Source organism: Corythoichthys intestinalis, chromosome 20, assembly GCF_030265065.1.
Source record: "Corythoichthys intestinalis isolate RoL2023-P3 chromosome 20, ASM3026506v1, whole genome shotgun sequence".
In the NCBI taxonomy this organism is placed as follows: Eukaryota; Metazoa; Chordata; class Actinopteri; order Syngnathiformes; family Syngnathidae; genus Corythoichthys; species Corythoichthys intestinalis.
Genome location: NC_080414.1, coordinates 34455014 through 34477353, shown reverse-complemented (window position 1 = coordinate 34477353; position 22340 = coordinate 34455014). Strand labels below are relative to the sequence as shown.

Here is a 22340-nt window from a genome sequence, read left to right as displayed (position 1 = left end):
AGGTGATAGGCAAGACATCTACAAGCCCATGTCTGCAACACCAAATCCCGCAATCAGTTCTTCGGGACAGTCCAGAACAAATGGTGGGACGTCCTGTCCTATAAGGAACACTGGCCCGATATTCAACTGATAGCACGACTGATGAGACTTCAAGCACCCCTTTGACGCTGAGGCAGGCAAAATCTCCCACTCCGGTTGCCTCAGTAACGGTGACTCAGCAACTGTGACGCACGAGCTAAACAGCCCAAACTGCAATAGAATATAATCCCAAACAACGCCCAAACACAGCCTTCTTCCTGCCCACGGCTCGCCTCGTGAGAGCCTTGCCTTCAAAAAGACTAAATGTCTAACTAATGGTGGTCATTTTTCTCAGGAACCTTTTGTTGACTTGTGATATGTTGACCCTGAGTCGACCTGAATCAATTGTCAACTTGTGCTTCGAAGCCTTCTTACAGCTTTCAAAATTGAGTAGGTACAAGGGGTTAAGACAAAAGTGAACGTGCGGAGTTTGGCCTTTAGGCCGGGTTGTTGGTGTTCCGCTGGCCCGGGTCGTTGGAGCGGCGCCAGCGCGGGTGTGTGTGTTCGGCTGGTGTGATTCCGGCAATCTGGCTGGAAGGTCAGATTCCTTCTAGACAGAACATACTAAAGATGTCTTAAGAAAATACTTAAACCTAGTAATATGAAATAAGGGTGGTTTAAATAAGCCACGTGCGTAATGTGGTCAACTGATCAACAATCTGCTTTAAAGCTACCACAAGAAAACACAATGCTTAAAAGTACGAGAGAGAAACACATGCAAAAAGTATTTTGAGGCAATGGAAAGGTCATAGAATATTCAACAAAAACCCAAATAGTAAGTACTCGCCACTTTGAACCGATGCGTGCATGTGTTGTGCGCGTAGGAGGGAATTGCAGAACACCGGTAGTGTTCGGTTAGTGACAGTGACGAACTACGTCATCATCCCGAGTTTCCATTGTGTGCATAAAACATGGCACCCTCCATAGGTCAAAACAGGTAATAAATATTAGAGATTTTTATAAATCAATGACAGTATTTTGTGTGTTTTTAATAACATTTTTAGTAAAAGAGAACAATTGTGGCTTAATTGAGCCGACATGTCTTTAAGTTCGAGGTTCCCTTTAATATCTGTACCGGTTTAAAAAAAAAAAAAAAAGTTGTGGAGGTTTTGAAAAAGCAAATCACAAAAGTTTAGAGAGAATGTATCACCAAGAGGCCTCAAAGGTAAACCAATGCCAGATGTTCAATTTTTTATTTTTGAGCAGTGTCATTTCGTAGTAAAAATATGTATATCCGGGGACAATACGAGGTAAAAGTGGGCTTTGATAGCAATTAATCCCTGTCATGGATCAATGCAATACCAAATGCAGCAGATATAAAGCACACAAGCATGATCACTGTTGGTTCATTATTGTTGAGCTCATCAAGGGTGGGGACGATGGAGACAGCTCTCCTTGCAGCCATCTTTCTCTTTATGTCTGTCTCATAGCCTTAGGGCCGCATGCCTGTCATGAACCACTTTTTTCTAATTCACTCTGTGACAAGAAAGAGGTGCAAGACAGTAAGCTAACAAAGAGACAGTTTAGGTCCAGACTAAAATACAATGGCACAGTCTGAAATGTTCTCTCAACACAAACTAAAGAAAACTGTTGTGGTAAATCCTCAGTTATTTTCTTTGATACAAGAGTTGAACCTTTAAGCAACATGTGGCCGGCACATGAATCGGTGTTAGACACTATTAAAAGATTAAAATACCTCACCTCAACAAAAATAACTACTGTATATATGCTAAGACCAGAGGTGGGTAGTAACATGTTACATCAACTCCGTTGTATTTACTTAAACAATTTTTTGGAGAAAAATGTACTTCTTACAGTGGTGGAATGTAAAGAAATAAAAGTGCTTTGTCAATGTACTTAAGTACATTTTGTGTATCTGTACTTTACTTGAGTACAAATATGAAGCGGTACTTTTTACTTTTACCTCACGAGATTCTACAGCACGTATCTGTACTTTTTGCTCCACTACTTTGCAAATTGTTGCCTGCTTTACACGATACTTATTTTCTCAATGTGAAAGGACAGTTTCGTTTTCATGCCTCCGCCACAATCGATAAGCCCCGTGCAACTACACCGTAATGGAGGACTAAAGGCAGCAACACCTGTACAAGCAAGATTAGGGAGGTGAACAAGAAATTGACCACCTGGTGGCCAAAAGTATTGGCACTGCAATTCTGTCAGAAAATGCTCAATTTCTCCCATAAAATGATTGCAATTAAAAATGGTTTGGTTGTAATATCTCCATTTATTTTACTTGCAAAGAAAAAACACAAAAGAGAATTGGAGGTGGAAAAAAATCTTTATTAATTTTCACAAAACTCCAAAAATGGGCAGGACAAAATTATTGGCACCTTTGAAAAATGATGTGATGCTTCTCTAATTTGCGTAATTAACATCACCTGTTACTTACCTGTGGCACATAACAGGTGGTGGCAATAACTAAACCACAACCAGTTAAAATGGATTAAAGTTGAGTCAACCTCTGTCCTGTTTCCTTGTGTGTACCACATTGAGCATTAAGAAAACAGAGAAGACCAAAGAACTCTCTGTGGACTTGAGAAGCAAAATTTTGAGGAAGCATGGGCAATCTCAAGGCAACAAGTCCATCTCCAAAGACCTGAATGTTCCTGTGTCTATCGTGTGCAGTGTCATCAATAAGTGTAAAACCCATGGCACTGTGGCTAACCTCCCTAGATGTGGACGTAAAAGAAAAATTGACGAGAGATTTCGACGAAAGATTGTGCGGATGGTGGATAAAGAACCTCGACTAACGACCAAACAAGTTCAAGCTTCCTGCAGTCCGAGGGTACAACAGTGTCAACCCGTACTATCCGTCGGCCTCTGAATAAAAAGGGACTCTATGGTAGGCATAGGCGGATCTACTATTCAGGCGAAGTAGACGATCGCCTTAGGCCCCCAACCAGTAGGGGGCCCCCAACCAGCTGCCCTTGCCCCAACGAGCAACGGCTTGGGCCACCGGAGCCTAGGGTTGCCACCTTTCAGAAATAAGAAATACGGGACGCCCCCCTCGCGCCCAAAGCTGTACAGGCAGAGAAAAAAAGGGACATCCCAAAAAGTCCTAAAATGCATAGAAATGTATCTATGTATTTATATTCCGTATTAGTTCAATACGGAACGCAACATTTAATTCCCAATTTCGGCTTGTTCCTTATTTTAAGGGACAGGTGGCAACCCTACCAGAGCCAGAAGCACCCCCAACTATTCGTCATGTATAATTATGTCAGCATACCAAACAAACAAATAACAAAACAAAAAAGAAAGCCATTTGAATGCTGCATTTATATTACCCCCCCCCCCCCACACACACACACACACACACACACACACACGAACTACAATGGACTGTTCCACGACGACGGACTAAGTATCAGTCGCTTAGCTTCATTTAGCGCCGTTTACCATGCTTAGCTCCGCTTAGCTGTTCGTCAGCTTCACTTAGCTCTCCCGCAGTTTTCACGCCACAAAACTCGCTATTTTTAGAGCTCACTTGCTACTTTGCACGTCTGCTATCGTTTATTTCGAACACATGAGCGAACGTGTTTTCCATGAGAGCCAAAGTGCAGTGAGGGAGCAGTTGAGAACAGGCCTCTAATGCCTCTTTTAACTTTCTTCATCTTCTTAACACCGAACATAAAATACACGACAGCACACCCTGTGACGAAACAATGTAGTACAGTTCCAATAAGTCATACAATAACACTCAACAGCTGGTAAACAGCAAAAGCACGTCATGTTCGTCATATAAATAATGATTTCTGGAGTTAATCCCACATACTTCAGAATTAATATTATAATATGTTGAGTAAATACTACATAATACAGATTCTACACTAAGAATAGGTTTCAAATGACACTCTTCATGACAAATATGATTGGCTATGAATAATTATTATACTACTATTATATATAGTAGTATACTATAATAATATTGCTAGAATTTTTTAAAGAATTGTTTTGAATAATGTTGGAAAGGCAAAGTCAGTGTTCTGAATCTGTTTACTTTCCTTTCTTTTGCACTAGTAAATGCTACCAGCATTTAACCTCATTGTTTATTTGTGATCTATTATTGTTATTTACATGATTATTTGGACTCTAATAAAGAATTTAAGTGTTCCAAAATAGTTTTGTGAATTAATAAGCATCAACAAAATTTCATTGCTAAATTAGTAAAAAAAAAAAAAAAAAAAAAGAAAATTATTAGATTAGTCGATTAATCGTAAAACTAGTCAGTTGACTAATCAGGAGAAAATTTGTCGTTTAGGACAGCCCTAGTGTACCAGAACATATTTCCTCCACACCCTTCTCACTTTTTTAACCCCTGACCCATGAAGAAGGCCCCTGGATATGTTCGCCTTAGGCCCCAAAATTTCCAAGTCTGCCACTGATGGTAGGATACCCAGGAAGACTCCACTTCTGATGCAGAGACATAACAAAGCCTGGAGATAACCAAAACCTACCTGAGAAAGCTAAAAACGTTTTGGAAGAATATTCTCAGGTCAGATGAGACAAAAGTAGAGGCATCAACATAGAGTTTACAGGAAAAGAAACGAGGCCTTCAAACAAAAGAACACGGTCCCCACAGTCAAACATGGCAGAGGTTCCCTGATATTTTGGGGTTGCTTTGCTACCTCTGGCACTGGACTGCTTGACTGTGTGCATGGCATTATGAAGTCTGAAGACTACCAACATATTTTGCAGCATAATGTAGGACCCAGTGTGAGAAAGCTGGGTCTCCCTCAGAGGTCATGGGTCTTCCAGCAGGACAATGACCCAAAACACACTTCAAAAAGCACTAGAAAATTGTTTGAGAGAAAGCACTGGAGACTTCTAAAGTGGCCAGCAATGAGTCCAGACATGAATCCCATAGAACACCTGTGGAGAGATCTGAAAATGGCAGTTTGGAGAAGGCATCCTTCAAATCTCAGAGACCTGGAGCAGTTGGCCAAAGAACAATGGTCTAAAATGCCAGCAGAGCATTGTAATAAACTCATTGATGGATACCGGTTGTTGTTCGCAGTTATTTTTGTCTAAAGGTTGTGCTACCAAGTATTAGGCATAGGGTGCCAATACTTTTGTCAGGCCACCTTTTGCAGTTTTGTGTAAAATGATAATATATTTTTTTCATTCTCTTTTGTGTTTTTTCATTGCAAGCAAAATAAATGAAGAAAAGCATTTGTAATTGCAATCGTTTTCTGGGAGAAATTGAGCATTGTCTGACAGAATTGCAGGGGTGCCAATACTTTTGGCCAGCGGTATATTTTTGTTCATTTACTTAAGTAAAATAATTATCAGTCAATCCCTACAATCCCTACAATTTTAATGTACCATACATAGTATGTTCTTAAGTAGGTAAAATTGTGGTTTTGCATATAGATGTGAGCAAATGAGAGGAAATCAAAATTAGGAGATGGAAGTGTGCGTTACTGGTGTTTTTGTGAACGGTTATTTTAGACATCATTGAAAAAAAATACTGTACAATTTTGAATGAAAATCTCACATATGCCTTGTTTCAGTAAGTGTAACGCAGTAGCCTAATGCATGCATAAAACCTGTTGTGTTTTTTTGTGTGTTACAGTGCTGGCCAAAAGTATTAGCACCCCTGAAATTCTGTCAAATAATGCTCAATTTCTCCCAGAAAATGATTACAATTACAAATGCTTTGGTAGTAATATCTTCATTTATTTTGCTTGCAATGAAAAAACACAAAAGAGAATGAAAAAAAAAAAAAATCATAATCATTTTACACAAAACTCCAAAAATGGGCTGGACAAAAGTATTGACACCCTAATACATGTTAGCACAACCTTTCGACAAAATAACTGCGAACAACCGCTTTTAGTATCCATCAATGAGATTCTTACAATGCTCTGCTGGAATTTTAGACCATTCGTCTTCGGCCAACTGCTCCAGGTCTCTGGGATTTGAAGGGTCTGTTCTCCAAACTGCCATTTTCAGATCTCTCAACAGGTGTTCCCTGGAATTCAAGTCCAGACTCATTGCTGGCCACGATAGAAGTCTCCAGTGCTTTTTCTCAAACCTCTTATAGTGCTTTTTGAAGTGTATTTTGGGTCATTGTCCTGCTGTAAGACCCATGACCTCTGAGAGAGAGCCAGCTTTCTCACACCGGGCCCTATATTATGCTGCAAATTTGTTGCTACTCTTTAGACTTCATGATGCCATGCACACGGTCAAGCAGTCCAGTGCCAGAGGAAGCAAAGCAACCCCAAAATATTAGGGACCCCCCGCCATGTTTGACTGTGGGGACGTGGTCTTTTCTTTGAAGGCCTCATTTCTTTTACTGTAAACTCTATGTTGATGCCTCTACTTTTGTCTCATCTCACCTGAGAATATTCTTTCTAAACGTTTTTAGCTTTCTCATGTAAATTTTGGCAAACTCCAGCCTGGCTTTTTTATGTCTATGGGTCAGAAGTGGGGTCTTCTTGGGTATCCTACCATAGAGTCCCTTTTCATTCAGACGCCGACGGATAGTACGGTTGACACTGTTGTACCCTCGGACTGCAGGAAATTTGAACTTGTTTGGATGTTAATCGAGGTTATTTATCCACCATCCGCACAATCTTTTATTGAAATCTGTCGTCAATTTTTCTTTTCCGTCCACATCTATGGATGTTTGCCACATTGCCATGGGCTTTACACTTATTGATGACACTGCGCACGGTAGACACAGGAACATTCAGGTCTTTGGAGATGGACTTGTAGCCTTGAGGTTGCCCATGCTTCCTCACAATTTTGCTTGTCAAGTCCTCAGAGTTCTTTGGTCAACTTTCTTTTCTCCATGCTCAATATGGTACACACAAGGACACAGAACAGAGATTGAGTACACTTTAATCCTTTTTAACTTGCTGCGCGTGTGAGTTAGTTATTGCCAACACTTGTTATGTGCCACAGGTAAGTAACAGGAGCTGTTAATTACACAAATTAGAGAAGCATCACGTGATTTTTCAAAGGGTACCATTACTTTTGTCCGGCCCATTTTTGGAGTTTGTGTAAAATGATAATGATTTAAAAAATGATCCCATTCTTTTTTGTGTTTTTTCATTGCAAGCAAAATCAATGACGATATTACTACCAAACATTTGTAATTGCAATCATTTTCTGGGAGAAATTGAGCATTATCTGACAGAACTGCATGGGTGCCAATACTTTTAGCCAGCACCGTATAGGTATAATTGCCAAAAGCATTTTTTTTTTTTTTTTTTTTTTTGCATTTCTGTGTTTTTAGGATGTTTGGACCCCCAGCTCAAAAAAAAAAAAAAAAAAAAAAAACTTGGGCTCTGTGGCTACCTTTATGTCAGGGAGTTCCGGCAAGAAATTCTACCCACTTTAACCACTGGTTAAGATAATAATTTAATTTGATATTATTAAAATTTGCTTTACTCTGCTTGGAGTGCTTGTGTAAAACAGTTGAATTGCATTTCTGTACATGTAGCAGACAATGACAGTGATCGCCACCAGCTAAACCAGGCTCCTTGAGGTACCGGTCACAAAGTGAAAAGTCACTTCCCATTTCAATATGGGATGGGTTGAAGGAGCAAATCAGGTCAGTCTCTGTGCTTATCAGCCTGGCGCTAACCCCCGGCTCCAATCTGCTGCAAGCAGACCTCCTCTGCTTATCCAATCCTATATGGTGTTCTAAGCCCATGCACCAACTCGCCAAAATTGAAATATCATATTAAGTTATAAAACAATACCTGAAAGAATTACATGGAGGCGTAATCCAAAAAGTGCATGATTGAAAAAGGATTAGTGGATATGGGGGGGGAGTGGACCACACAGTTTTGTAGATTGTACGAGAGCAGAGTGCCTCCGGTCAATTGTGAATTGGGGCCACCCTGTTATGGTTTACGTGCTCCTGCGAGTGATTTGGTTTCTTAACAGGCGCAGAGCAAATCTGTCCTTGTTCCACGGTGTGCGTCCGACCATGCCGTCATGCCTCAGTGCTTTAAGCTGGATGTCTTCGAAAAGACAGCATCACTCTTGGCTGAGATTTGCAGCCCTCGGTCAAAATTAACAGTGTTTTATTGCTGTTGAGAAAAAATAATGTAGCACCATGCAGCAGACACAGGATCTGTGGGTCAGTTCCGGTAGCTAATGGTAATGATGACAAATAGTCTCCTCAGCTAGCCCCCCCAGAGAAATGAAGCCCACCTCTTTGGAGGCTGGTCCACCAAATTAGCTTTTGTCAATAATGTGGTTCTAATTTGTGTACTCAGGATGTGCTGACAGAAATATTGCTTACTGTAACTGACTGCGGGAATTGAATCCTATTGGCTCATTCATGGTGTCATTAGCATACAAGGATGAATGAATGGCCGTGATTAGATACTCCGCTGCCAGTCAGGTTTCAGCTGCGATCGAAAATCAAGATGCGTGAATGCAAGTTCAATATTACTGTATGTACAGTTTAATTAATAGCAGATGCAAGGACCTTAATACACATGAAGAATTTGATTCTACCGATATGACTTTTAAAGTGCCTATGACACAAAAAAGCATGTTTATTTCATATTACACGCGGTATTTTATGCTCCTGAATGAAATGGACCACTTGGATGTTTGCAGAAGCGATTGATATATTTATTCAATTTTTTTTAATCCCGCACTACGAAAATGAGAGACTCCCGGCCACGGTCTCGGATTGAGGGAAAAGGCGAATGTGACGTTAACGGCATACATCATCTCCACTATACAGTCATACTGTTGTATGAAAAAAGGACTGCAGATCCTGCTGATTTAACGGATTAATTCATTTATTTTTCGCGTCACGGCAGCCCTATGTGATGTAGGTTTTTGTTGCTACACCAGGGAGAGTGGTGTGAGCCTTTCTGGGTTTTAAAAAGATCCTGTTCACTGTGAAGAATGGGCAAAACAAGTATAACAATGGAGCGACCACTGGACGGATGAGGAAGTAAGTAAGCTACATGTTTTATATTATGTCAAATACTGGGGTCATGGCACACATTTTAATAAGGAGGTGGCATGCATTTTGTGGGTGACAATGATCCCTGTCCACCGAGAAGGCGGAAGTGGCTGCCTCCCTCTGCCGACACTCCTCGATTGTGTCGAGACTTCCAACCCCCTCGGCCCTCTTCGCATGCCCGCCAAAGGAGCACTATCCTTGGCTTGGGTTTGGGAAGCCCCCCGCTCTCGTCTGCAGCTCTCGATTGTGTATAGACATCCATCCCTCTCAGCCCTCTAGTTGTGCCCGCCGAGCGAGCCCTATCCTCGGCTTTGGCTTAGGCAGCCACTCGCTCTGACGTCAGGCGGTTTGTCCACCGAGAATGCGCCATTTGCACTGGCGGGGCCGCAGCAGGGGAACGACGAGCTAAAACTTGCCCGCCGCCAGAGGCTGGCTGATCACTGAAGGTTATCACCACCACCGCCGTGTGTGACATGAGTCGGGTAGTTTTGTGTGATTTTTCGTTACCGAAAGGCGAGGAATAAACTTGGAAGAGCCGCTCGGTTCAGGTTAGCATGTAGCATTGCTCTCACTTGTTTGTTTACACTCTTTCCTCCGTCTCCGAGTCCTTGCTGGGAAATGACAAGAGCCAGACTAACTCCGGTGGCATAAAATACCGTTCGGGAGGTTTAAGAAGTCGGCAGTTTTGACCATTATGCAGTAATTTAGACCTGTCGTACGGAATAAATGCATTTTTAATATTTCATATTCCATTTGGCACAAGACTGTTTTTGTCATGACCATGCAATGTATTTAGCAATCGGGGAAAAATACTTAGATACAAAGAATATCCTTTAAAAATATTGGAGCAGACAGAAAAAAAGATTACATTTTACAGTATGCTCTAGTCATCTGCCTTTTTCTTGTTTTGAATCTTCCTTCTCCTACAAATACGGCTGTATGCCACAGGCTTCCTGTGGGTCGACAGTATCACTTGAAAGTTCCACACTTGAACCAGAATCTCTGAAAAACGCTTTCTTATCCATTGGGCTGAATTCTGAAATCCTACTCCACCGAAGTCATCACCCAGATGGAGGCGCCAGAACGCTATAATGACAGGAGGGGCTAAACGGCAGGTTAAAAGACTCATTTCTCGTCATCTGTGCTTGCCAAATTGTTGTATATAATCGAATCGTCTCAAAATATGATTTTAATTCCAATAACAATACTATTTAAGATTTTTTTTAATCGTGTCACATGCACTTTAACTGTCACTTTAAATGCAAAGTTGACATTGTTTCAAATATCTTTGGATTACAGTTATGACACTTAGTGACATTTATCATAGGCATTCATTCATGTTCATGGCATGAGTCTAAGGAAACGCTTATATTAAAAAAAAAAAAAAAAAAAAAAAAACATTCTAATTGTATTACCTATTTTAACACATTAAAACACCTTATTTAATTTGCAATACCGATACTGTTTTTTGTAGTGTGCACAGCGAAATGCAGTACAAAGATACAAATTAAAAGCAAAAATGCAAACAAATTGAAATTTGCATAATCATACAAGTTCACACTTCTTATTGTAAATGAGAGGGGTTCTCATTATCAGTGTTACATTTCATGTAACACCAGAGGTTGCGCTAGACTTTTTTGTTGTTTGTCATTTTGACTGACAGGGTCATAAAAATCCGATCATAATCTATTTTTACCCGTCACTTAAATTTTTAAAATGATGATAATGACATTGTGGTGACCCTTTGTTTGGCATAATTCACCTTCCATACTTGTGTGTCCATTTGGCCGAGCGCGTTACCGGTGTAGGTTCAAGCGTCTACACCGGCTACGACAGTCACGTGACAGAGACACTTAAGAGCCGCGCGCGGTCCCCTCACTATCCACTCACTCTCGCTATATGATTGGCCGAAGAGTCGAAATGCTCTCCCGTGAAATGCCTGTTTAAAAATGTTCCCGTTGTTACTTCTTGCGTTCGCTTATAAGTGCCCATTTAAAAAGGAAAAGCGATGGATGATACTACACACAGAGCGTATTATTAACAAATGTTAAAGTTGTATAATCATATAGCGAGAATAAGAAACGTCACTGAGGCCCCAGTAAGTAGGTAGCCTACCATATGTAGCATATGGAAAAATGAAATTAACAGTTCACCTGCTGTGGCCTGAACGTAGTCTCACACTTTCCTCTTGGTGCACATGGACTTGAATTGCGTGCCCGCTTGTGCAGTCCCTGTTTTTTCACCTCTTTTATCAACACCAACGTCGTTTTGGGGCTTTTTGAAGAAACTCCGGACACTCAGTTGCCTTGACATTTTTTCAGAGTAAGGCCAACGACGTCATGCATCAAGAGAGACAATAGCTAATTAATATGCTCACTCGCCACCCTGTGGTCTGGGGTGTGAATTGCAACCGGTCAAAATGACGGATGGACTTCAGTTTTTTCCGTCACCGTTTTAAAAAAATCGGTCAACGACGGAAAATATTCGGTTAACGCGACCCCTGTGTAACACTGATAATGAGAACTGTATACTGTATTTTCTCTGAGTCATATGCGGAGTTTGACTTTTTGGGATGGACATGTTGATGACCCGGAAACGCATTGTCAGCAATAAAATTAACTTACAAAAATATTTATAATAAGTTGAAAATAAGCATTTTTTGTTTCCCATCATTCTTGAGGGGAATTCCAAATCAGGCTGCTTAGGCTATACACTTTTCGCCAAGATCATCATCCATTGAATATGGTACGCCCACCGGTGTCGTGCCAATGTAGTTACTCGAGTCAAAAATTGTACCCCCTGGGCGGAGCCACTGCGCTGCACTGATTTCTGTGTTTTGGTGATGTAGTTATCTACGAGGTTTTAAAACATGGACCATCCATTAAAAACAAACATTTTTTCTGTCATATAACGTTACGTACGTACTGAACTTAAAAAAGGCAGTGTTTCACTGTTTTACTTGTAGGATGACTCTATAACTGTTATTACTGTAATTCAAGTCCTGTATGGAGTTTCTCCAGTTTGATAAACATCAATGTCCAAAATATATAACTGTCGTTCTTTTCTGGCTTCAATTAATTGTTTAAGTCGACATAACTCATAAATAATGTGTGTTTGTGCGCTTCCATGGCCAGGGCACACAAGTTTTGACCGGGGTAACTACATTGGCAGAACACCAGTGGTGGCCCAGTTGTACAATTAGCATCTTTAGTGGGGCAAATTGAAACACCACTCACCATTTTGACAGTGGTTTCTAGCGTTTAATGGTCCACAATTTTAATCATTGATTCTTGCTCAGTAGTTGTTGTTGCTTTTGAAATCTTAGGTTTGAAAAAAATGACGTATATCCATCTTGCCTCTTCCGTCCTCGGGTGGTTTTGGCTAAGCAAAGCAAATGACCGTCTAAGGTGCTAGTCACATGATCTGTTCGAAAAATAATTTTGACCCATTATAAAAATATCTTGTTTTGTTCATTTCATTCATTTTTGTTGTTTGTTTAATTGCTTTACAACTTTTATAGACAATATTTTATTGGATAATTCTTAATTTTAAAATTATATACTGTATAGGAAAGTCAATTACATGCAATGACACTTTTCGGCCACCAGGGAGGGCTAGCTGCCCCCCCTGAAAATCCGCTTATGCTCTGAGTGATATGTTTTAGGTAAGGCAAATTTATTCTTATAGCACAATTCAACACAAGGCAATTCAAAGTGCTTTACATCACATGGAGATCCACGAACAGATAAAATTATCATAAAAATTACTTTAAATCAAAAAGAAAGTTGAAGACAAATGAAACAGAAAATAAAATATTTGGTCTTTCCTTTTTTTGGCCCAAAAATGATCACCTCCGTCTTCCCCACATTTAGCTTGCTTTGTTTTAAGTTGCTTTGTAATTTACACTGACATCTATTTAACCTGTTTTTCTCTCACAAAACAGTTTTTCTACAAGGTCCTTGAGAAAAGTGCATGTAAACACAGACGTGCTGCGCACTGTTGTCATCTTTCCAGTGGCAGACAACTCAAGGACAACTCACGGCATACAGTAGCTGTCAGACATTACATTTCATACCCTTAACCTGTGTCTTCCTCTAAAGAAGAAAAAAAAAAAACTTGATAAAACTTGTTAAAAACTGCTAGGCAGTTTAGGAGGGGCTCGCATTTCCACCATTTTTTTTTTTTTTTTACTGGCTCGAGCTTGTTTCCGCCAGTGTATAATAATAATAATAATAATAATAGATCAATGGTTTGCACTGTCAACAACTCATTCTTTCAGATAATACCTGGTTAGGGGACATGACCAACAGTCACACCATTTCACGGAAGGTGGCTAGTATTTAAAGACGCACAAATGAAATAATATTTCCAGTATAGTTCAGTCATCGTTCATTCCCTGTAGGCTATCACTTTCATTATCAAAAGGAGAATTTATTGTACCAGCATAATGTGACTGCACTACACCAACTTTATGTTGTGCCTATTCCATTTCTACCACATCAATTGCACAATGACACTGGAAACAGTTTGAAATAGGCACATTTATTGATCGGCTTCTTAAGTGCACACTGTGGCAACACAAATAATCAAATTTCAATTTCAACACTTGTTTCCTAATCATTTAAGGCAGGGATGGAGCCTGATTAGTTTAGTGGTTTGCAGCCAAGTGTGACTATGCATGCATGAGTGTGATTCAGTGACTGCTTGTATTTGACATTTCCATTTACATTCATGCCACCCTCTCGTTTTAGCTGGTTAACTGGTTTGTTTGACTGCTATTGGGTAGGGAGAGCTTGCACAGCCTTGTTTTTTTTAGTGGAGAAAATAATTGTGAGGCATCTACTACTTCCACAAATAAAAGTAATAGTGGAACGTCGAAAGGAGTTGTAGGAGTGCAAGAATACTTTATATTCCAAGAATAGAATGGACAATTGTCTCATCTGCTAGTACTTATCAAACATATTGCGCATATGGTTGCAGGACATCATCTATCCATTCTCAGAAATGTTAGGTCGAACGCGGACAAAATATTGGCCTGTGCATTTTGCATTGAAACAACTGTAATAACATTGTGGTTTGGGTTTGTATGGCTTTATAAGCATTATGGAGAATGTCTGTAAAATGTGCAAATTTTAGTTATTGGAGTCAATGAGATGATCTCATATTTTAGTGTCGTACTGAAAATGTTTCACAGAACTCGTGCTGCAACGAATAATCTAACTTGATTAGAAAAAAGCTTCTAATAAAATTTTTCTGCTTCGTGTATTTGTTTAATTACGAGTGCCATTGTCATGGTTTGTTTTAAAATTGTTTGCATTTAGTTGTATTCATTTGGCTGGATACACTGCCCTCTAGTGGCAACATTGAATATGACATAACTGATTTAACATAGCTAAATCCAGCTGCTCACAGTTAAGGCCAACATAGGTTAATGTTTTTATGCATTTTTAATTTTAGTTGAAAGGTATATTTAGCTGTTTTATGTAGGAACATGCGTTTGAAGGATTTGTTAAGAGTTGAAAACATTTTTTTAATAGCATTTAAGCTAGCAAACATTTGCTATGCAAGTTAGCCAATTGTTCTTTTGTTGTACTTTTTGTACATTTTTTGTAATACCGTTTGAGGAAAGCTTGGGTATTTTATTTTAAAATGAAAGTGCAATTCTGCATAGTTTGAAGAAACACTCGGGAATTGTACTTTGTGTTCACATTCAATGCTCTTTTGAAAGTGCAATCTTTAATTTTTTCAAACCTTTGTCTTTACATCTCCTAAAATGTATTATGCAACACATTAAATATTCCTAACTCGATTACTCAAACTAGTTGATTAATCGACCACCAAAATAATCGATAGCTGCAGCCCTACACCAGACAATTACAATATTACGTCTTGAATTAGTGCGTGTGTTGTATGACTAACTATTAATCATCTGAAAATTTCTAGTCAGCATTAAATGACGAAAATATGATATTTGAAGTAATCAAGTAATCATACTAGAGCCCACGAGGTACTGCTTAGGGTCATTTACAGGTTTTTTTTTTTTTTTTACAAGTGAAAGAACACAATCCAAAGTGAAGTCAAACCATTTATTTAATTTGTTCGCCCGTTTCCCAAATTTTATTCATTTGTGATGAACTGACAGTTAAAAAATAAAAACTATGTAGGGGGAAATATCACACATACATTGCAATGCACTCAAGATGTTGGAAAATTGCTTTTTACACTGCACTCTGTAGATTTTGTAGAAGGAAAATATGAGATGTTGAAGGTCTTTTTAAATACAACTGAACTTTGAAGTCAATATACTGGAGATGGAAACATCTAAAATCTAACGCACACATGACGATGACAACTGTCATGACTGGAGATTCCAGCGAAACAAGGCCTGGCAGAGAAGTAACTGAACTTTTTGGGGGTATTGTATATCGCAGATAGAAATGTATGATGAAGAGAAAAAAAGATGCATGCATGACGACAAAAAAAGAAATAATTTTCTAGCCCGTATTAAATCTGTGAAAGGACAATGTACTAGCACACCCCATAAAGCCCTTATTAGTCAGAGTTGTTTTACATTTGTCAGCTTGTATACTATGATAGCGTTTCCGAGGTCCAGTCAGGGATAGAAAAAGTCTTGGAGTGTGTTTTTTGGTTTCCAATCGTGTACTCAAGGTGAATGCAGACATGTCGGTCACTTTCCTCCGAGGGGTACACATTGACCTCCCCAATCACCGGTGTGTCTTGAACTACGTCCACCGGCTCATCCAGGTACAAAACCGCTTGCTTCCAGTGGGTCTCGGGATTGAATGGGGACGTGGAAAGAACGAGAGGTTGCGGTTTGTCCGGACACGGGAACGACACCGTGAAGTAGACACAAAATGCATTGACGGAAGCCGAGCCGAAAGACTCGCACTTGAAATGACCCTTGACTGACTGCAGCTGCTCCACAGTGACCGTGTGTAGGTCCAACTCAGCGAACCGGGCCGGGTGGGACAACACGTCCTCGGCAGTCACCGGGCTGACAGAAATGTCCGAGTTCTTTATACATTTCCTGGCAAAGTCACTCATACATGACATGTCGACGCCGTACTGGTCTTTGACATTATACCAGAAGTGTAAGCGGTCCTCCACCACCGGCTCGCAAATGGGCGTGATGAAGAGTTCAGCTTTGTTGGGCAGAATAATACCTCCAGTCTTTTTCAACCACTTGTCGCGCGCGTACAAGACGGAGTTTAGCATGGATTCGTGCAGGAGGGCATAACCCATCCACTCGCTCACAATCACCTCCACCATTTCCGGTAGTTCCACAGTCTCAATAGTCCCTCGAATGACTTCAATTTTATCCTCCATGTTGTTGTGTTTGACTATTTTCACAGCTTGCTCCGCGATAGAACACGCTTCCACGGCGTACACTTTTCTTGCACCGGCTTGGACGCAGAACATACTCAAAACGCCGGTCCCTGCCCCCACGTCCAGCACAACCTTACCGTGAATAGATTCGCTATTCTTCAGAATGGCCCGTCTGTACGTGTTAGTTCGTACATGGTCCGCTATCATTTCTTCGTGAACAGTCACATCGGAATAGCTATCAAAATATAGGCTGTCCTGTCGGGTTTTATCTAATCTTCGTTTTTTTGCCGCGCGAGACATGTCTACCACCGGGATATGGAAGTGTAACGCTACGGCACTTCCGTATTATTGAAAATGGGATTTGTAGTTTCTACCAGTTCACATTATACATAACTGAATACACAACAAGACTACAACTCCCAAATTTAGCGAATATGACCTTTCAACTTGATGTTGCGTTTACAGACTAGAAAGAGTTGGTACATTTATTTGAATTGACCAAGAATAGGTTTTCACCAACATGGCTGTTTAGAAAAAAAAAAAAAAAAAAACAGATACTGTATCCTATACTGTATTGTTTTAAAAACATGTTTTTAAAAATAATTTACTATATTTAAAGTATTAATTCTAAAATAAACTGTTTTGTTTATGGGCTTTTTATGGGTTATGGGCTAAATATATATATATGGGGGAAAACACTAGGGTGACTTAAAGTTCGGCTCTGAGACCCCCAATTAGGCCAACTTTCAAATCTGTCCCATATGCATGTGTGATACATCATTGGAATGCTTAAAAACTTAGTTTTCTGGGGGAAGAAAAACAGGAGGGCATATATTAAAAAATAAATAAATAAACAGCAAAACCCTATCTGTAGGTGAATGAAGAAAAACACTTGTATGACATTTGTGACCTTTTTATGACCCGAATTGTGTTCTACATATATAACTACACACATATAGCAATACCTGCACATATATTGTATGACTGCACATATATTGTATGACTAGCAATAATTGTCTTTGAGAGTAAGAATAACTAACTGTGTGCTCAGTGTGCGCACATTCTTTTGGACTGACTGTTACTTCTTATCAGCTTATTTTCGCCACTCTGGCGCAGTTCAGCTCATTACTATGGTAACCAGGATATTTGATGCTGCTAAAGAGATACAACGAGTGAACCAATTACATTAGGACACGAGACTCATCTCCTTAAGAAGTTGAGCAAAACATGTTAAATTTACCATGTTTGGGCAGGCAGTATGTCTCCTGAGGGCAGGGGTCGGCCCCCTCTGTTCTCATGTGACATATGCCTATAAAGAGTGGACATTTCCTTGCCACACTTAGGGTCGGTCGTAGGATTTTACGCGTCAATCGCTCGGCCGGGGTTCCTTGATTGCTCGGACCAGGAACGTGTGTGTGGCCCTCCGGTCATTGTCGACAGGTAGGAGCTTGATTCATTATCTTGGAACTCGTTGTGTCTTAAACTGTGGCGTGGGGGTATTTAGCTTCGACAACTAATTTATCTAGCGTCATTAGCCACGTTTACATGCTGACTTTTATTCATACCGATTCAAATCATTCCGAATGGAAATTTCACATCAGCTGTTTACATGTCACTTCATCTATTCCGATCCAGCGTTTACATGTGACTGCCTTTATTCCGAAAGGACGTTTGACAACTGCCGTCTGACATGCGCAGATTAATCAAAACAAAGCGTCACGTTGCAAAACATGGAGATCGATCGTCAGATCAGCTGCTGTTTTAACTTTTCGAGTGGAAACAAAACTTCAGAATGATACGTCGTTCATTTAAAAAGTTGTGTGGGTGCGCTGTGCGTGTGCTTGGAAGCCATGTTGCAAGTGACGTTACTTACGTCACCGAGTGACGTCACCACGTCAGTACGGAGCATGCGCAGAAAGAACGCAACCAGACACCATTCCGCTTCCCTGTTTACATGATATAATTTTACTTCTAATCGGTTTGGGAAAAGGAATATTCCACCCCTGTGAATCGGAATGAAATTCCATTCGGTTTGGGCCTGTTCATTCCGAATTAGGTGTTTATATGGAACACATTTATTCGGTTTGAACAAATATTCCGATTGTAATTGGAATATTTGGCTCCATGTAAACATGGCAACTGTTTCTTGTGCTTGTGTGTTTTAACTGCATCGTAGGGGTTTTTTGATGGACAATCTGGACCTAGCGTTGTAGTTATTCTGAGTTATGTTTGTTATTCTGAGTTATGCTTGTTTTTTGCTTGCTTTTGTGGGATTGTAATCAATAAAACTTCATTTATTCATTTATTTGCAATTTCTAATAAATAAACATTGTCTATTAAGCAAAAGTGTGCCTGTTGCTGACTCACTGTGAACCTTGACTTTTTCGTAAAACAGGAGGTGAGAGCATGCGAGAGCAGAATTACAGACGCCATGATTTTAACGAGATATTATTGCATATTTACCTTGTTTCGATCCAAAAACTCCAAGTAGCATGTATCACTGAGTGTTAAGACATAGATGTGAATGGCCACAGCTGGATTTTTATGGGATTTTATGGGTGAAACATGGTAATATAACAAGGGTCGCGATGCAGAAATCGCAGACATCAAGGAGTGGTCGAGATGTTCTTTTTCATATATTTACCCTTTTAAACGTTTTTTTTTTTTTCCAATTTTTCTTTGCTTGGATCGATTATTTATCATCTAACATATCGGAGAATTACAATTACGCGATAGTTATGAGTAAGTTATCCGTAATTGTTTCACAGACACCATTTTTTGTCATTGTGACGTAACTTGTTTAAAAGTTTAAAATATGCGAGTGAATTATTTTTCAAAGTCATTTTTATTTTTTTTTTCAAACGAAATACTATACATCAATTAATGATTCTACGCTAAAAATGACAGACATTATGAATAATAGATATAATTAATTACCTACGTTTTATGGCTGGGTTGAAACAAAAGCGGTTGCGATACATCTGTAAACGGGGGTTTTGAGGGTAAAACGGACAAATTAAAAAGAGTTCAGGGGCTAAACGTGCCATGAATCTGCTATAGCAGCATATAGACATATTGTTCTTTCAAACACAACAGTTTTTTTGGCTTAAAATACAGCAGTTTATTTTGAAGAGGGTTGCAAAAGCAGAAACTGCTTTTTCAGTCAGTATATATAATTTTTTTTTTTTTTTTTTAACCGAAGTTTGGATACAGGCACAAAAAAATTACTTAAGTAAAAGTACAAATATCTAAGAAAAAAAAGCTCAAGTATGAAAGTACTAGCTTTAAATTTTACTTTACAAGTTCAAAGTAAAGAGTAAGAGTTTTCTCCCGAGTCAGCAATGTAATATACAGTGAGGAGCAGAAGTATTTGCACTCCTTGTGATTTTGCAAGGTCACCCACTTAGAAAATAGGTAGAAATTTCAATCATAGATATATTTCCACTCATAGAGACATAACCTAAAAAAAATAATCCAGAAATCACATTTTTTGATTATTTAAAAATATTTTGTGATTTACTGGGGTTTGTAGGTATTGGTACCCCTGAGAATCAGCAATAATCATGACACTCAAAGAGTTCTCAGTCGACCTTAAAAAAAGTCCACCTTTACCTCATGAGTAACCACCCATCCACCACCTGTTTGAGCTCAATATTGTCACCTGTGCACCCCACAGTCAGTCATAATCTAACTGCTACCATGAGCAAGACCAGAGAGCTTTCGAAAGACACCTGAGACAAAATTGTTGAGCTGCACAAAGCTGGAAAAGGCTACAGGACAATTGGAAATCAGCTTGGTAAGAATAAATCAACAGTTGCAGCAATTGTTACAAAATGGAAAAAGCTAAACATGACTGATGATCGACCTCGGACTGGGTCCCCATGTAAAATCTTTCCTCGTGGGGTATCACTCATGATGAGAAAAGTGAGGGCTCAGCCTACAACTACACGGCAGGAGCTGGCCAATGACCTGAAGAGAGCTGGATACACAGTTTCAAAGGCTACTGTCAGTAGAAAACTATGGTGCAATGGTTTAAAATCATGCATTGCTCAGAAGGTGCCCCTGTTGAAGCCAGTACATGTGAAGGCCCGTCTGAAGTTTGCCAGGGACCATCTGAATGATGCAGAGGGATCATGGGAGAAAGTCATGTGGAGTGGGACCAAAGAAGAACTTTTTGGTGTGAACTTTACTCGTCATGTGTGAAGGAAAAAGAAGGACGAGTATAAACCCATGAACACCATCCCCACTATGAAGTATGGAAACCAGAAAAACCAGTCAATTCATTAACTGCTCAGTTTTATTTAAAATTGTGCAGAATGGGAAAAAAAACAAGCAATGGCATTGCTTAACAAGCTGAATAACTCCAAAACCTAACTTAATGGTGGATTGCAAGCAACTATCAGGTGCATACCTCCACCTACTGCACACGAGTGTGCAGCACCTTTCTGATGAGCGCGCTGCTCTCACTGTTGATTTTTTATTGGTGAATATCTTGTTCACCCTCCATATCTTGCTCGTACTTGTGTTGCTGCCTCTAGTGGTCAGTTATGGTATAGTTCTTGGGTGGGCAAACTATTCCACAAAGGGCCACAGTGGGTGCGTGTTTTTGTTTCATACCCATCATGAGGACAGCCTTTCACCAATCTGGTTTCTTACAAGTGCAGTCAGTTGATTGCAGTCAGGGGCTTCTTGTTTCTGCTCAAACCTCATTGGTTAAACTGTCGGTGATGAATCAGTTGGAACAAAGACCAGGACCCACTGCGGCCCTCGAGGACCGGTTTGCCCACCCCTGATATAGTTGCACTGGGCTTATCGATATCCCCGGAGGCATGAAAACAAAATTAACAATTCAAAATGAGGAAAAAACGAATCAAAAGTAACGTGTAACACAAGTGAGAATTTGAAAGTAGTGGAGTAAAAAGTATAGGAATGTGCTGTCAAACGTAGAGAAGTAAAAGTAAATGTACCACTTCATATTTGTACTCATGTAAAGTACAGATACACAAAAATGTACCTACGTAAGTACAGAGAGGTACTTTTTACTTCATTATATTCCACCACTGTCAGAGATTAGTTGACTCTTTCGATAGCACCATACAGTATGCTTCGGTTCATGTACTACATCTCGACATCAACACCGTCTACCTTTTAACAAGCTGCACACGAGACTTCTGAGATTTTTCCAAAGTTATGGCAGGCGGAACTCTTACCCTGATGGTCCTCTGGGGCTTTCAGAGATGTTGCCCAAACAATACAGGAAAAATGAGCAGGAGCTGTATCCCGTGTTAGATTGTTGCAAACGTGCAGGTGGGGGAGAGCAGAGGTCTGAGGAAGAAAACAAAGAGAAATGTGACAGTTTAAAGTTTTACATTTTGATGCAATAAGGCAGCATGGTGGAAAGTGGGAACTAGGTGACCTGCAAAAAAAACACAGGCTTTTTAAAATGTTTTTTTTTCTCTGTACACTTAAAAATAGAACTGGAATAATCATTTTTCCTAAAGAATGAAACATAAGTATAAAATCAACAGTTTAGTTTATGTTTAGACTTTAAAATGAGTGACTTTCTGGATTTTGGAAGAATGCAAATGTGACGTCACCCGGGTCAGCATCACACAATACAGCCTTGCTTTATAGTATGCAGATGGACTGCGGATTCAGCGGATTTTGCGGATTAATTCGTTTATTTTTCTCATTACGCCAGCAAAATGTGCTGCAGGGTTTTGTTGCTGTACCAGGGAGAGGCGTGTGAACCTTTTTGGATTTCAAAAAGTTACTGTTCACCGCAGAGATTGGCCAAAACAAGTCCGACAACTGTTGGACCATCGGACTCACGAGGAAGTGTGTAAACTACGTGTTTTGTATTATGTCAAATACTGGGATCATGGCACACGTTGTAATAAGAAGGTGGCTTGCATTTTGTGGCTGACAATGCTTCTTGTCCACCGAGAAGGCC

At 39.8% G+C, this 22340-nt stretch overlaps 2 protein-coding genes across 2 annotated transcripts in view; both read right to left on the bottom strand.

The window, feature by feature from the left end:
- ntng1a (netrin g1a) overlaps positions 1-21624 on the bottom strand; it is a 343888-nt gene extending 322264 nt beyond the window's left edge. Inside the window, exon 1 of the mRNA XM_057823739.1 lies at positions 21598-21624. The gene's annotated coding sequence lies outside the window, so the exon portion shown is untranslated. The remainder of the gene's footprint in view (positions 1-21597) is intronic.
- prmt6 (protein arginine methyltransferase 6) lies at positions 14789-16724 on the bottom strand. The gene has a single exon (XM_057823745.1). It carries the CDS (start codon positions 16685-16687, stop codon positions 15629-15631), a length of 1059 nt encoding a protein of 352 aa, XP_057679728.1. The 5' UTR covers positions 16688-16724; the 3' UTR covers positions 14789-15628.
- Positions 21625-22340: the final 716 nt, after the last annotated feature.